This window comes from Tachypleus tridentatus, chromosome 7 (assembly GCF_004210375.1).
Source record: "Tachypleus tridentatus isolate NWPU-2018 chromosome 7, ASM421037v1, whole genome shotgun sequence".
Lineage (NCBI taxonomy): Eukaryota > Metazoa > Arthropoda > Merostomata > Xiphosura > Limulidae > Tachypleus > Tachypleus tridentatus.
In genome coordinates this window covers 86,243,514-86,260,009 of record NC_134831.1, presented here as the reverse complement: position 1 = coordinate 86,260,009, position 16,496 = coordinate 86,243,514, and the positions used below count along the sequence as shown (strand labels likewise).

General features: G+C 33.8%; 2 protein-coding genes across 7 annotated transcripts in view; one reads left to right on the top strand and one right to left on the bottom strand.

Annotated features, from left to right (window-relative positions):
• LOC143256095 (uncharacterized) overlaps window positions 1–1,826 on the bottom strand; it is a 38,771-nt gene extending 36,945 nt beyond the window's left edge. For 2 of the 5 annotated variants that reach the window (XR_013031000.1, XM_076512835.1), the window contains exon 1: window positions 1,621–1,811. Coding sequence is in view for 1 of the 5 variants with exons in the window: in XM_076512834.1 (XP_076368949.1) it covers window positions 1,239–1,240 (2 nt within the window). In the remaining 4 variants the exon portion in view is untranslated. Of the gene's footprint in view, window positions 1–1,238; window positions 1,396–1,620 lie in introns of those variants that run through there. The other 3 variants (XR_013030999.1, XM_076512834.1, XM_076512837.1) reach the window with 2 other exon arrangements.
• Window positions 1–16,124, top strand: part of LOC143256096 (uncharacterized) — a 39,169-nt gene extending 23,045 nt beyond the window's left edge. The window contains exons 1-2 of one of the 2 annotated variants that reach the window (XM_076512838.1): window positions 11,343–11,528; window positions 12,618–16,124. In XM_076512838.1, coding sequence (XP_076368953.1) covers window positions 12,634–13,605 — 972 coding nt within the window. In that variant the 5' untranslated portion in view covers window positions 11,343–11,528; window positions 12,618–12,633 and the 3' untranslated portion in view covers window positions 13,606–16,124. Of the gene's footprint in view, window positions 1–11,342; window positions 11,529–12,617 lie in introns of those variants that run through there. The other variant, XM_076512839.1, reaches the window with a different exon arrangement.
• The last annotated feature ends 372 nt before the right edge of the window (window positions 16,125–16,496 follow it).

Below are 16,496 nucleotides of genomic sequence, written 5' to 3'. Positions count from 1 at the left end.
TCTTTTCAGGCGAGAAAAAGCTTAGAAATTTAGATATGCATAGTTACTCTTCCTATAGAAAATATTTCTATTGTATAACACCTTTCAGAACACTCCCAGTGGCTCAGGATAACTCTGAAACAATTATGACTCTTAAAAACTAGGTTTCGGTACCGTACAGATGGCTTATCGTTTAGATTTCTGATTAAAAACAAAAACTTCTCAAAATAATTATTGGATAATCAGACTTTCATATACTCTATCTATAATATGACAAAATTAATGGTATTACAAAGTTCAATAATATACCTAAATTTATTATTATTACAATGCACGTCTTGTAATTCGATATTTTGTGTAAACTACTCGAGATTATACCTATTCGGTACCAGAGGCATTACAGCTTTTTGGGTATGGTGCATGTAATCATCTCCCTACAGTTTTGTCTGTTGAATTGTTTCATTGCATCACAGGCCTACAAATTGTGTGTTTGTTCTTGTGATTCTCGTGTTCTTACCAATCGAATTACATAATTAGACCTGGATGTAGGCTTTTTCAGAAGCCGAAATGTACATCTTTAATATAGGCGTGCTTTTAAGCTTTTCGATCTAAGTGATAGTTTGTAAGTATCAGTCAGCAGGCCTAAATATACATACAAGTATCGTGGCAACAAGATTACTCTTTGACTGCATGTTTACAGCTTTCCGGTTCACGTAATCAGAGATTACCAATTTGAAAATTAAACAGTCCACATAAGTGGTTGCAAAAATCATCCCTCCATCGGATGTAAAAAATCTACGCCCCTGCACTCCGGGCATATAGTATAAAAAAATAAAACAACACTTTCTTAGAATTAGAAAGAAAGCAATGACACTCCGAATCTTGAATTGTGTTCAGAAGTAACGACAGGCAGACAAGAAAGGGAATTAATACTTTTCTCACTATTAGTATCACAATTATTAACAAATACAACAAAAAACACTATACAAGCAACAGAACTCCAGTCTTGAACAAAATATTTTCATAATTTATGAACACTAAAATCATTATTATTAAAACATAATACAAAAACACCACGAAATGCATGTTATATTAAACATCTATATATGTAATGTGTATAATGAGACAGATTCTAGGGACATAATGAATATTTTTTAGAACAGACTTTACAATGACTTTCAATGAAATCCGTTAAAAGCGAAATGTATTGAACAGAAAATTTAGTTTGCATAAAGATTTAAAAAAACAACGTAACTTACATCACTGCCCACTTTATAAATAAACTTGTTGTTTCACTTTAGCGACTCAGATTGGTCTATTCTTTTTCAACAACAGCTAGGGCAAACTATCAGCACGGGAAGTTTATACCAAACTCAAGATGCGTTGTACCTGTTTCACGTGATAATTTCCTATCCCATTTCTCATTTATCCTATCGATAAAGCCATTTCCTTGAAAGATTAAATACAGAGGAAATATAACTGTGCAACGCAATACTGTAGTACTCGTTTTTTGAAAATAAATAATCGACATATCAGGCGACTGAGAGGTCAGTTAACAATAAATGTAAATTTTGGTTATTATTTATAAAGTGGTAACTGTTGTACTTTATCCTAATAATTTGATAAGAATAAACAACTTACAGGCCAAATCGTGGAAGATAAAAGTAGTTGTGCTTTACTTAAAAGACAGTCCTTTATCAACAGAAAAACAGTTGTTTCTTTTGCTCAATAAACTCGAATGTGGGCTACATGGTTAACACCAGGTGCATATTAAGGGTTGGGAGAAAAGAAGCAGCTACGTCATGGACCCTACCACTCGGGAGACCCGAGTGAAGAGAAATTTTAATATTTTTACGCAAAGTATGCACGTATATTTATTGAAGGGGCGCTGCAGTAGGCATCAGAAAGTCTTTGGTTTGAGGCGTATCGATACTATATTCTTCGCGCTTTCAACCATGAATGCGTTTTAAGTGTGACAATCACTCCCGTTATGATATGATATGCTTTTTATTTACTAAAAATGGAATATTGCAATTACAGCTCTTTCTCCAGGCTGTCTGTGCTGTACCCATAACGTATCTCGAAACGCGGTATTTAGTGTTGTTCGCCATAAGACGTAACATTTACTCACTAGGGGGCTATAATGGGGAAAATAATGGAAATACTAAAAAAATAAATATTTGGTTTGCAAATAACTGAAATTTTACTTTTTTAATTGGAATAACCCGTAAATGTATATATATAAGAATTTCGTTTCGTTTTCATTAATGAAAAGTTAGTATATTTAAGTAAAAGTTTTGTTGTTTTGGTTGTCACAGAAAATCTTCTACTTGAGTGTGATACTCCTCGCAAGCTTCCTCTACCCAGATCTTCGGTTAGTCATGACCGCTCCCAGTTCTTATAACAATGGTTATGTAGTAATTTCACACTATAGCGTTACCTAGTATAATTCGATGTATAAACATTTTAGGCTGTAACAGCAAATGCAAGTTGCATACTAACTTTCACAACATTAATCTGTATTGAAAATTGAATTGTATTTCGGGCTAGAAATAGCTAAAGTTTTTGCTCTAGGGCTACAAGTCCAAATCATAATCGTTCGCAACCTGTTATCCCAGAAATCATGTTCTAGATTTTATACGCTATAGGAGTTTTGGTCAAATTCCATAATTTGAACAGACAAGAGTTTTTATAGTCTATCAGTTCAAAATTATGGATAGCTAGAAGTAGATAACCCTCGTATAGTTTTGCGTAAAAATTCTAAATACAAACAAATTAGAATTGTGTTAATAATCTGTTATAACATTCCGTGTATTTACAGATTCTAAAATAGTAAAATTTTAAGAAACAAAAAATAAAGCCAGTTATAAAAGATAAGTATATTGTAATAGTTAAAACAAAGAGTACTAAGCCAGTATTTAATCAGTGAGAGTTTCTCTGAAATGAAATGTAAAGTTTGTTTGATGTCAAGTACAAACCTACACAATGGGCTATCTGTGCTTGTCCACCATGAGTATTTGAACCTGCATTTTAACGTTATAATTTCACAGACATACCGTTATACTAAGTCTAATTTAATATGGGAAGGACTACTATATTGTATGCTATAATAAATGCATTTAATATGTTTGTTTGTTTGTTTTTTGGAATTCGCGCAAAACTATTCAAGGGCTATCTGCGTTAGCCCTCCCTAATTTAGCAGTGCAAGACTAGAGGGAAGGCAGCTACTCATCACCACTCACGCCAACTCTTGGGATACTCTTTTACCAACGAATAGTGGGATTGGCCATAACATAATATCGCCCCCACGGCTAAAAGGACGACCTAAAGGAAAAAGCGAGAGAAAATGAATAAACGTAGATGCTTAAGCCAACAACGTTTCACATTCTTACCACCTTTTGTTGTCTGCAGCCAAAAGTTAGTTGCTGTCTTGTTAAAAACTGAAAAAAGTAGTTAACGTTTTAAATCAGTACAACAAAGAGCTGAAATCTATAATTATTACATTCCGTTCAATTATCATTTAAGTACTCTCATTGTCAATGATATTTTCAGATGTATTCCAAGTAATATCTCATGTGGTTTAGTCAGCGTAGAGTGTTTAAGTCAAACCGAAATACATATATTAAAACCATAACGCAAGGTAATCATAACAGTTGTGACTAAAAACATTTCAATTATTATAACCAGTAAGCTTAGTTTACATTGAGTATCAATATGCTTAAAATATCAAAAGAAAAACATATAATCAGAATATAATATAGGTTTAACTAACTGTAGCAGTGTTTCATTGTCATTTGATTAGTTTATAGTTGAAAGGAGGTGTACATGTTGATTCCATATAAAATAAAAACGGTTTCCATGTTTGTTATTAAAGCAAACTAAACTTCCTTGTTTACTAGTTAATATGAACTTTGACCAGATGTCGCTTACTTTGCTTCTTTGGTGTAAGAAAATGTAAGACTATATTGCTAGAGTATCATAACGTATGTAACTCATTTTTGATCTCATTATATGTATTAATAGAGAGTGAGAAATTTAAAAGAATCCACTTCAAAAACATGGAAACTTAATGTTTCAAATATTAAATAAGTGTTTCACTCTTTTGTGTTTGTATCACATGTAGTTAAGATGTATTTATTTCAAAATTATTGCGTTTTTAAGAATTCTCAGTTTAGAAGCAGAAATTGGCTCAAATGACAATAATTTTACCTGACTTGAAAGCATGCAAGATGCTAATTAGTAGTCAACTAATATCCTTGCAGAGAAGACAGCACGTGATGCGTAACAATGAAAAGCTATTCTTTAGTTTGAAGAATATTTATTTTATTTGGTTTATTTTGAATTTCCCGTAAAGCTACACGAGGGCTATCTGCGCTAGTGGTGTAAGACTAGAGGAAAGGCAACTAGTTATCACTACCCACCGCCAACTCTTGGGCTACTCTTTTATCAACGAATAGTGGTATTGACCATCACATTATAACGCCCCCACGGTTGAAGCGGCGAGCATGTTTGGTGTGACGGGGATTCGAACCCGCGTCTCTCAGATTATGAGTCACGTGCCTTAACCACCTGGCTGTGCCGGGCCGGTAGCTTGGAGAATAGAAAATGATTCTGGGACGCTGCACACTAGAATTCAACTACAAAGAGAACTCTGCTAGTTTTTATTTGAAATATTTTTGACATGAAAGTCTGACTTTATTCGTCTATTTTGTTTTGTGAAGGTAAAGCCGAGATAGCCCCTCTAAGGCATAATTGTAAAACGTGTCTTTCGTCTAAAACTTTGGTAGAATTTTCTGTTTAATAAAGTTGGATTTTGTTGTACATCTTAGAATATATTACATGGTGATTTTTGTTAGAAATCATTTAGTCGTTACAAGTGTGAAGCTTATGTATATATATATACCTCCCCGCCAGTACAGCGGTATGTCTCCGGATTTACAATGCTAAAATGAGGGGTTCGATTCGCCTCGTTGGGCTCAGCAGATAGCCCAATGTGGCTTTGCTGTAAGAAAACACACGTACACACACTTGTGTATATATTATATCTGAAGTTAGCCTAGCTTATCTAAATAAATAATGCGCTTACGTTTGCCTGCCCTACCAACTTTTCTCACAAATTTGATTAAACGCTACAAATCTCACATGGCTAAAAGAGCTTTAGTCCGGAGAGTCTAGATTGCATATTAGCTTCTTAATTTAAAATCGTCTTACGTGTTTTCAGGTCTGGCATGGCGAAATGTTAGGGGCGCTCTACTCGCAGTACGACGGTTGTTCGTTCAAATCCTTCTCCCACCAAACATGCTTGCCCTTTCAGCCATGGGGCGCTTAGATATAACGGGCAACCCCACTGGTAGTTGGTAAAAGAGTAGCGCGAAGAGTTGGGGGATGGGTGGTGATGTCTAGCTTCCTTCCTTCTAGCCTTTCACTGCTAAATTATGCATGGGTTTCGCAGATAGTCCTCGTGTAGTTTGGCTCGAATTTGGCAAAAAATTTTTTGTTTAGCCAAGTTTTCAATGGAATGAGTTTTGTAGACGATACCAGATTGTCGTTGCTATCACGTGATGACTGGCTTCAATTTAAACTTTAGTTTTTCATTTTCAAAGTATTTGACCAATAGTTAACTGGCATGCAATTTCATTACGACTGTACATTTTCTTTTCTTTGCAATAATACAGCTTTGGTTCGTTTCATAGATTGCTATAAATACCTTTTAGCTACGTTTTGTTATTTACTACGGGTTTTGTGTAAATGTTTTTGCTTCAGCTGGCTGGTAAACCGTGTCATACAACGAATACTCATTACTTTATCATACTCTGTACACTAACATAAATACTGTTGCTTTATTGTTTACTTTACATGTGATTTTAATTAATAATGTTACATACGTAATGTTTTTCAGATACATCAGAAGAGTGCAAGAAAATGTAGCTTATAAAGTTTTTGTAAAAATGATAAAATAAGAAAAACTTAAGCAAAAAGGATGATGGACGCCAGATTGTTACTAAACCGTTTATTTTTGTGAATATTAATAATGTTTTATTATTGACAATAATAATTTATTATTTATTCTACAATTCCAGCTTATATTCTTTAAAGCGTGTTAACTTTTTTTTGGGGTGATATTTTTGGGGTGACCATCACACCCAAAGCTAGCTGCAAACAATCAGTGATAGTGGAGTTTGGGACGTTGTGGATTCTAACATCTGTAACGTGATTTTTATTGATAACTATCCTATTTTGCATCTGTGTTTCTGAATCATGTTTTATAGACAAGATATTCCGAAAGCTTTTGACAATTGTTGCCGTATTTGACTTTTAAAATGGTAGTATTTGTACTTCCCACACAAATGGCAAAATGCGTTAGAGTAAATGAAACTATGAGAACTTAGACATGGTCAAATATGTCTATCAAAAGGGTTTGGCATCCTGGATCCAAAAACTGCAGTTATACCTTAATTCGATCATGAGATTACGGAGGTACGAGTTAAAAGTTTGAATTAAAAGAAACAAACAAACAACTCAAAGCCATACTTTGAGCTTCTGTGCCATGGCTAAAAATCGGATAAAAATTATATTGATCATCTGTCCATTAACTAACTTCACATAAAAGATTTTGTTGTTTGATAAGCAAGTACTTAACTATGATTCTCGTTACCATTCTATATTATGTTTTTTCTGAATAAATATTTGTTTGTTCATATAAACGACACATATATCTAAACAGTCACGTCAAAAAATTCTAGATGTATACCAGTCTCTACTGTTGAACCAGAGTGGTTTGTTTGTTCTGTAATTTTCACATAAAGCTCCACAAGAACTATCTGCATACAGTCATGCCTAATTTTCAATCAATAATCTATCCTTCTAATAATCAAGTCACAACATGAAAGTTCGAAATGTATCTCGTAGTACCACATCTCAATCCAAGACCCTTGAATCTCCAGTTCAAAACGTTATCCGCTGGTTACACAAGTATTTTGACTGTTATTCAAAACCTAACCTTTCAGCAAAAAATAGTTATATTTTGTCTATTCCTTCACCTTTTTTATTTGAAAGTTGAGTATTTATAACTTTTTAATAAAATTATCAAAATACAGGCTCTCCAAGAGGGCAGAGAAACAGAAGAAATAGCTCCTGGTTTAATAGAGGAAAAAAGGGAAAAGTTAATTAATAGAGGGGTGAGAGCATACCAATATTTTTCTGTTGCCCATGGGAACTCTTGGCGGCTCTGGGCTTGGATAATTTTTTTAAGTACTACTTTAAACACATTTTCATTATATTGTGTTCCCATTTACTTAACTCCATAATTACAAAATAAAATGAGAAACTCAAGTTTACAAATTTCGATTTATTGCTCTTATGATATATGATTCCCCTGAACTAATTATCTAGCGACACCAACTTATATTTTTAATTACGTATTGAGTAATTCCCGCCTATTCACTAAAACTGTAGAAGATTTGCGAGTGTTAGAATCGATAATGTATGTAAATACTAGTTCATCATCGGAACTTGTGCAGGCTGAAATTTCTGGAAGCGCCAATAGACACTTTATATTACTGTTCTGCTACAGTTGGTGTATTTTAAACCTCGAAAGCTATAACTGTGATTAACGATAATTGATCGGGAACTTTAGATATTTGACCAGGAACATTTATAAATTTCGAACATTACAAACAGTTTAACTTCAATGGATTAACAGCGGGCGATAGTACTTTTTACGAAGAAATAATATACTTCAGAGATGGAAAACTTATATGTTATCAGAGTTAAGTGAATCGTACGGTATCAACTAAAAATTAATTCGCTCATCGTAAACCCTCGATAAGATGTCCAGTTCCAGACCAAGCAGAAAACTCAATATTGTTTGCGAGTTTGCAGAACTTTTTCATATGAATCATTATTTCTAATAACCATTATTATAAACTGTAGCACAAATGTACAGGCTACATAGTGGAATGTAAGGGATCTAGAACATAGTTTTTGTGTAATCTTTTATTATTCAAATCTTGAAGGGTCTGATATTTACCAAAAGTGTTTGATTTGTAGCAGGTTTATCAATGTTATATGTACTTCTTTAATGTTCAAATATGTGATTAGTACTATAACACATGTTTAAAATTTTCTACGTCCAGAAAACTTTCGATCAGGACATAATAAATTGAAGGCTCATCCGAAATAAATGGCAATGAGTAACAACATAAATTGATAAAATATATTTTAAACTTCATTAAAAGCATAAGACAGAAAAGTTCAGCTGAAAACAATTCCCAACCCTACAGCCCATGGGACAAATTATGTCTATATCATATCAGCATGTATTTAATATTAAAACTATAAAACCGTGTTTAATAATAATCGTAATAAAACATTTTCCAATACATCAACGACAGAGCAACTCCGTTATTTCATAATACCGTTATCTCTCGTTTAGCGCATTTTTTGTTTGAAAATGTTTTTATATTACTTCCTTTTAGGGAACATTTCAGTTCGCGCAGTCAGTAGCGAGAGCAGTTTTCGAATTTGCGCGACTTTGAAACTGAGAAAAAAAAAAGATACTCTTAACTCTGAAAAAACACAAAGCTCTGAATTACACAGAAATAACAATCAAAGCGAGCAAGAAGAAAGTGAATAAAAAATAAAAAAGTTTGATTCTAACTGCTGTAAACAACTGTAAAATGAGTTTTATATTAGCAACGCTCTCAAGGCAAACTAAAACTTTAGCGTAAAACGAATGAAGGGAAAGAGTGTTCTGCATATTATATATTACTTTAATTGCCGTACATGGACATGTCCTTGAAAGAGGCCAGCGTACGTGCTAGGAAGTTTAATACAGTTCCTGATCTTCAGGTAGTAATTATATTAGTATTTTCATGGAATAAATAGTTAACATTGTGAAGAAGGAATAGGCCTCAGGTTCACCTGATCATTCGAGGTCTATAAGCCAACAGTAATTAAAAACCCGACAAATAACGAGCGAAAGCAGCAGAGTGAGAAGCAGAGATCTACATAGAACCTACACTTTCATTCCCACAAGCTCGGCCAAAAATAACACAGGTCAACAAAGTTTTTGTTGCATTTATATCAAACACTTGGTATTACATAATTTCTTGCCCTGATTTCAGATCTGAAGTTAGTTTTTTCCTCAGTGCTCTACTTTTTTTGCAATCAAGGTATTTGAAAATCTCAAAATTTCGTCATCATCACATTGACGTCGTAGTCTATCATGAAAAATATGTAATAAAATATGTTATAAAACTCTTTAATATAGCTGGGTAATAAAAAAGAAAATGCAAGATAGTATAAATGTATTCAAGTTATTCATATAAATTCAATTTTATATCAAGTTATATTTCAATTGATTTATATAAAACTGATTAGTAGATAAGACATTTGCTACTATGAGGAGGCAAAGCTCAATTGCAGTCTACTCAGTCATGAATTTCTGCTTGTAGCACTTGCGTTTGTGGACTGTCTCAGGGCATTCTCGTTTAATGCTCCAGCAGTAATCTGCCATCATATGTTTGTCCCATCTCCCTTGGTAACGCTCTTCCATGGTCTTGAGGTCCTGATGGAACCGCTCGCCTTGCTCGTCACTTACAGCTCCTGGGTTCTCAGGGAATCTATCAAGATGACTGTACAGGTAATGGAGTTTGACACTCATGTTACATCAAGATCGCGAAAAGCTGACAACATATTCGCTACAAGGGTTTCATAGTTGTCAGCTTTTTTATTACCGAGAAAGTTTGCCATCACCACCACAAATGAAAGCCATGCAGTTCTTTCCTTGTCGTTCATCTTTCTGGCAAATTCTTGATCACGCACAAGTGCACGAATCTGTGGTCCATCAAAAACACCTGCCTTGATCTTCTCGAAGGACAAACCAGGGAGCACAGAAAATATGTGTTGGAAGCATTCACCGTCAGTATTCAACGCCTTCATGGACTGTTTCATCAAGCCCAGCTTGATATGGAGAGGAGGAAATATGATCTTTTCTCGACTGACAATTGGATCGTTGACAATATTTGGCATACCTGCCTTCAGAGTCTCACGTATGAGCCACTCCTTCTGGTTCCAGTGCTTTTCTCGAGCTCAGCTGTCCCACATGCAAAGATAGCAGGGGTACTTTGTAAATCCTCTTTGTTGACCTAGGAGGAAATTAACCATTTTGAGGTCCACACAAATTGTCCAGTTTTGCTTGTGGTATTTTAGTAGGTCAATCACAGTCTTAATGTCATTATATTCCTCTCGTAAATACACAGAGTGTCCAATTGGAACAGCTGCATAGACATTGTCATTATGAAGTAGAACGCACTTCAAACTTTGCTTAGAACAATCTAGAAATAATCGCCAGTCATTTGGATGGTATACTGGCATCCCTAATTCCTGGAGAAGACCTGAGATATTATGACAATAAAAAAAAACATATTCTCCTCTGTAAAAAATGGCACAAAAGCCTGCTCCCGATTTCGGAAGTACGACACTTTAGTTGTATGGCTCAGCTGATTCTTTTCTTGCATCCTGGAAGCTAACACTTCAGCTGCATTTTTGGAGAGACCCAAATCACGCACAAGGTCATTCAACTCCGGCTGGCTAAACTGTTGAGGAGTTAATGACTGTGGGGTCTCATAAGAAGGATCGCCAGATTCTGAAAATATTTCTTGAGTTTCATCAGCAGTCTCTTGCTCTTGGTCACTACCCACATCTTCAGATGGAAGAAATCCTTTGAAAACTGGGATTGGGAGCTCATCAGAGTGCAGAGTAGGTCGGATTGCTGAGGGGATACTAGGATATGAGATTTTGTCTGCTTTTCTTGCCAATTTTCTTTGTATTGACCAGACAAAAATAGCAGTCAGTTGTGTGGTCCATCGGTTCTTGCCAGGTCATGGGAATTCCAAAAGGTAAACCCTTACGTTTCCCTTTTGTCCAGTCACGCAGCATTTCCTCGCAGTTATGACACACAATATGTGGGGCCCATTTCTTGTCTTGGTCACCAAGAGCAAGTCCAAAGTACGCTTTATAAGCACGCCTCACAAACGACGTTATATTACGCCTTTGACGAATAAGCGTGAAGCATCCACAAATATAACAGAAAGCGTCCGGCTTGTTATCAACAGAGATATTAAAATTGTTTAGATTTTGTTTCAGATCTGATCATGGCTACAAGGAGACATCAATGTGTTAATTTGACCACAAAAGGCTAGAATGAAAAACTTAAAATTGCATTAAAACTAGAGCATGTAGAGCTGAACCGTTTTCATATTTGAATTTAGCAGGTCACAAAGGGTAAGAATGAGTAAAAAAATCTTATGCAACTGAGATTTCGAAAAAAATTGTTGACCAGTGTAATCAATCGAGAAGTAACACGCACCTGCGCATTCGTGACATCCGCCATATGCCTTATTTTATATCGTGGTATCATTGTGATGCGTTAAGAGTGAACTGCATTGTTATTTAAAGAGAAAAACTGCTGTGAAATAAACATATAAAGCCATTAGTGTAAAGTCCAAAGCACCGACAAAGGATAAATCATTGCATAAGCTATATAGGTAGGCCTAGACTACATTTGTTTATGATACTTGTACGAATATCCTCTCATTTTCAGGGTTATTTAATGTTATATGTACTTCTTTAATCTTCGAGTATGTAATTAGTACAGTAAGACATGTTTAAAATTTTCTATGTCCAGAAAACTTTAGATCAAGAATTCTGGTATTATATATATATTATGGCAGTGTCTAAACGAAATATATGTTATGTTTACAACACGAACTGTGTATTTATTACTACTTCCTCTAATAATTCGTTGTAGTTATTCCCTTGTACAGAAAGTATAGAACTTGACTGTAGCATTACCTATTTTTCTGTATATGCAATTTAAAACTGTAAGGAAACTAGGAGTGGAGAGTTTTAGTATAAGTGGTTATTGCTACAGGCTACATAATGGGATTTAAGGGATTTAGAACTCAGTTTTGTGCAGTTTTTATAATGCAAATCTTGAAGGATCTTATATTTACCAAGTGTTTGATTTGTAACAGGTATATACGTAATAAGAGTTTTAACGTGTATCTGAATACTTGTTGGAAATTATTGTTGAGAACATTTTTCATCATTTAGTGAACGACAAAGCTCGTTATTATTAAACGTAATATTTACATATCAAATTACAACAAACAAGGAGCGCAATTTACCTTTTTCCGTCCCTGATTTAATAATGTAAGACTAGTGGGAACGAAGGTAGTCATCACTGCCTACCGCCAACTCTTGGAGTATTCATATGCCAATGAACAGTGGGATTCACTGTTACATAATAGTGTCTCACAGCTGAAAGGGCGATCATGTTTGGTGTGGTGGGGATTCAACCCAGCAACTCTCAGATTAGAAGTCGAGCGCCCTAACTACGTAGTCATGCCGGGCCTCAAAAATCGAAGAGAAAAAATTAATGTTTTTAAAGTTTCTCTATGGAGTACACACACACACGCACACACATATATTATTTATAACGTCCTTATTTTTACACCTGTTGTCATAATTTCTTAACTATGCATTAAGTACTTACTGATTTTGAAGTCAAAACATTTGTTTCGATCACTTTTTGTCTTTTATTCATTTTGTAAAATATTTTAATTATAATTTAGGTTCTTTTTAAGAGGAATGTGGACTTTTTTTTTATTCGCCGTTTTTCAAATCTCTACCTATCAAGCGACTGAAACTGATAAAAAAGAACTGAATTCGAATGGAATGGAAATATTGCAGTCCTTGTTTCCATCAATTGATGCAATTTTTAAATGGTCAAATGGAGTCACATATATCTTCAAAGGTTCTTGTTATTTCCGCTACGAAGACAAAACGGACGAGATTTCAAATTGCAGACAATTATCTGCTTGGGGTGGGCTAACTGGACCAGTGGATGCTGTATTTCGATGGAAAAATGGAGTAACATATTTTTTCAAGGGCGATTGTTATTACAGATATGAGGACAAAACTGATGAAATATCAAAATGCGTAGCAGTTACAGAGTGGGGAGGAATGACTGGACCAGTTGATGCCGTGTTTCGCTGGAGTAATGGAGTTACATACTTCTTTAAAAACGACTGTTACCACCGCTACGAAGATAAAGCTAATAAGATATCGAAATGCACTTCGATTACTGCTTGGGGTAATATGACTGGACCAGTTGATGCTGTATTTCGCTGGAGTAATGGTATCACATACTTCTTCAGAAGCGGGTGTTATTTCCAGTATGAAGACAAACATAACAAGATATCTAAATGTAAAGCAATAGCCTTATGGGGAGCGAGTAGTTTCAAGCCTCCAGATGCTGTATTTCAATGGACTGATGAAGTCACATATTTCTTCAAAGGTTTTTGTTATTACCACGATGATCTCACAAAATGTAAGCCAATTTCAGCTTGGGGAGGAATTAGTAATCCCATAAATGCTGTATTGCTAAGGAATAATAAGGAGACGTACTTTTTTGAAGGAAAATGTTGCTACAAATATGAGACCAAAAATAATAGTCTTTCAGAGTGTATACCAATTTCTACGTGGACCAAGAAAATATTAATGAGAGATTTTTCTCATATTAACCTGAGAAGAAGTTCCAAATTATCTACTGGTGTATAAGATTTATTAATAAGAAAGTTAAGAACATTAAGCTTCAAACCTCTAACAATCATATTCTGAGTATTATTTTTAATGTGTAGAACAGTAAATGAGTGAGATCTGGACAAAATATTTCATCTTACTGGTGTTGATGATTATTTTGTACTTTTTTACTTACATATTTCATACCTTTTACAAAGGCTGACAGTATTTCTATAAGCAGGTGGTACAATAATTACAAGATTTTAATGAAATTCTATAAGCATATGGTTTTATTAGGTGTACTGTGTGTGTTTTACAAATGCAGAGAGGTTTCTATAGGTCGACTGTGTTCCTGAACTTTCTTAGGACTGTATGTGTACTTCCACTCGCCTCAGGTTATTTTTATAGTTTTCATTTAAATATTTAACTGTATTACCTTTATATCTATAGGAATATGGTATTTATATAATAAAACAGGGTTACCATATTTTTTCTTAGGATTGCATATAGAATTCGACTTTGTTTCAAGTTATGTTTATAATTTTCATTTATATTTTTAACTGTATTACATGTATTTTACAAAGGTGGATGGTGTTACAAGATGTGTTGTTTTTCTATGGCTCCATGGAGAGATAGTATTACATGGAAAATTGTTTTACTAATATATTGTTTATGAAAACATCTTAGTGTATAAAATACTAACCTACAACCTTATGTAATAACACAAGAGGCATGAACTTGTTCTAACATGATGTCAGTCAAACAGAATAAATCACCGTAAACAAAACATAAGGATCATTTCCCAAAGTGATTTGAGCTAACATGATCAAATTTTCTGTTTTTTTAGAATCTTTACAAACATATCACATACTTTAAATCCCTAGTTAAATTGATTGTCCACTGATAATTGACGTTAATCCCATCCTCTACAGCTTAAAACTAACGTGTTTAACCACAGTGTAATCTGGTATCATAAATAAATTTAAGAAAACTAAGATACATCTAAGGTATCTCATACACTAAAACATTTATTAACAAAAGTTGAAGTCAGGAAAAGACGACTTTGTCCAAGATTTATCACAAATAATGTGAATACATTCTTCTCTTGAAGCTTTAAAAAAATAAGTAAAAGTTGGCAAAATATTAAAATCTTTTTGCTTCTTATGATACAAGTTGTATGCAAGACTAACTTATAAACAGGTTTTGTAAGTCACTGAACTTAAATGTCAGTAGCAAGCGAATTTATATAGTCTTCCACTTTATATAATGATAGGAAAGGTAAATGTACATTCGTGACATTCTCGAAATTTGAGGGTAGATTATGAAGTTATTTTCCATTTTAAGTTATTATTTTATTTTTCGATCTATAAATCACATATTTGTTGCTTAAAAGTGCTGTTGTTTACAAATATAACTTAACAAGATCTATACATAGCCTATCTTCTGCAGAACGTAATTGTTTAAACACAAAATAATTCAGTATCGTCCATCCTACAGTTTACCATGTGTTCTTCGCTAATCCGTTAGTCCAGCAGTAAGTCTACAGATTTATAACGCTATAATCAGGGGTTCGATTCCCCTCGGTGGGCTCAGCAGATATACCGATGTGACTTTGCTATAAGAAAACACTCACTCACAGCCTTGTATTCTTCATATTTGTCCAAGGGCAAATTCTGCTTACTGTTTGATACCCTTTAATATTTAAGAATAACAAAAACTGAATGATTTATGAATTATAAAATACTGGATTGCCAAGATTAAAGTAACTTTCATACAAATCTGCCACATTTCAGTTGGCGTACAGTTTTTATGTTCTTTTTATTCAGTAAGACTATCCTAGTGACTTATGTTCATTAGTCATATGGTAGTTAATGACTTCAACTTTGTAATCAACCTGTTCTATTGTCGTGCAATATTTGATAATAATGAAACAAGAACTAATGCATTTCAGCTGATATATAATGACCAAGATTGTAACTCTAAGAATTATATTATTCTCACGTAGGTATGTAATGTGTTAAATACTGTGAAGCTACGTCACTCTATCGTTGGAACAATAAATATGGTGAATACCAAAAGTTGAAATTTACAATAAAATAGTATACATGTATGTTTTGTAATCTTACTGTAAAGGTTGTGGCCTACATGAAATCATGTTTGAAGTTTTATCGATAGACCTTTCAGTATTGAAGTTTAGTTGCTAAATGTTTCAGTATCTGTATGATATTTAAGTCTATACTCTTTGCTTACATATATTAATGATAGCATACTTGATGAAACATGAATTTTATATGTGAAATATAAAGATAAGTGTAATTTATATTTTCTGAATTATCTTTTCCAAACTTTTCCCTAATTGTTGTAGAATACACACAGTTAATGATATTGAAAGTAAGGATGAAACGTTTTTATTGTAAAATATGAAGAACTCAGAGAAATACGAGAATTGTACACTAACGTTTTCGTTTATATACTATACTGAAAATTTTAAAAATATGATAATACAAACATAATGTATGAAGGCTGTATGAAAGCCAATAAAGTATTTTATAACCTAAGATGTTTATTGTTCTGTATCTTGAATTTTTGATACTAAAGGTTTCCGTATGCCTGTCAAGTCTGCGATTTCACATAATTATTGTAAGGTGTGTTCTATAATGTTAATCAGTAAATATGTTGGCCTTATAAAATGTGAAAGAATAATCACTTGATTTATAACTAATGGTCCCTTGAAGGTTACATGAAGCAAATTCTTGAAATATGCGTAAATAGAATTTTTGTCTCTCAATTTTGTAGAAAGGAAAGCATTACTTGTTTTAGCCTTGTCAGGTAAACATGCCACGGTAAAGATAGAAGAATTGCACGCTGTCTTTTATAAACTAAATTTAGTTAAAAACACTTTAAAATAAAATAACTTAGATTGCTGAAAT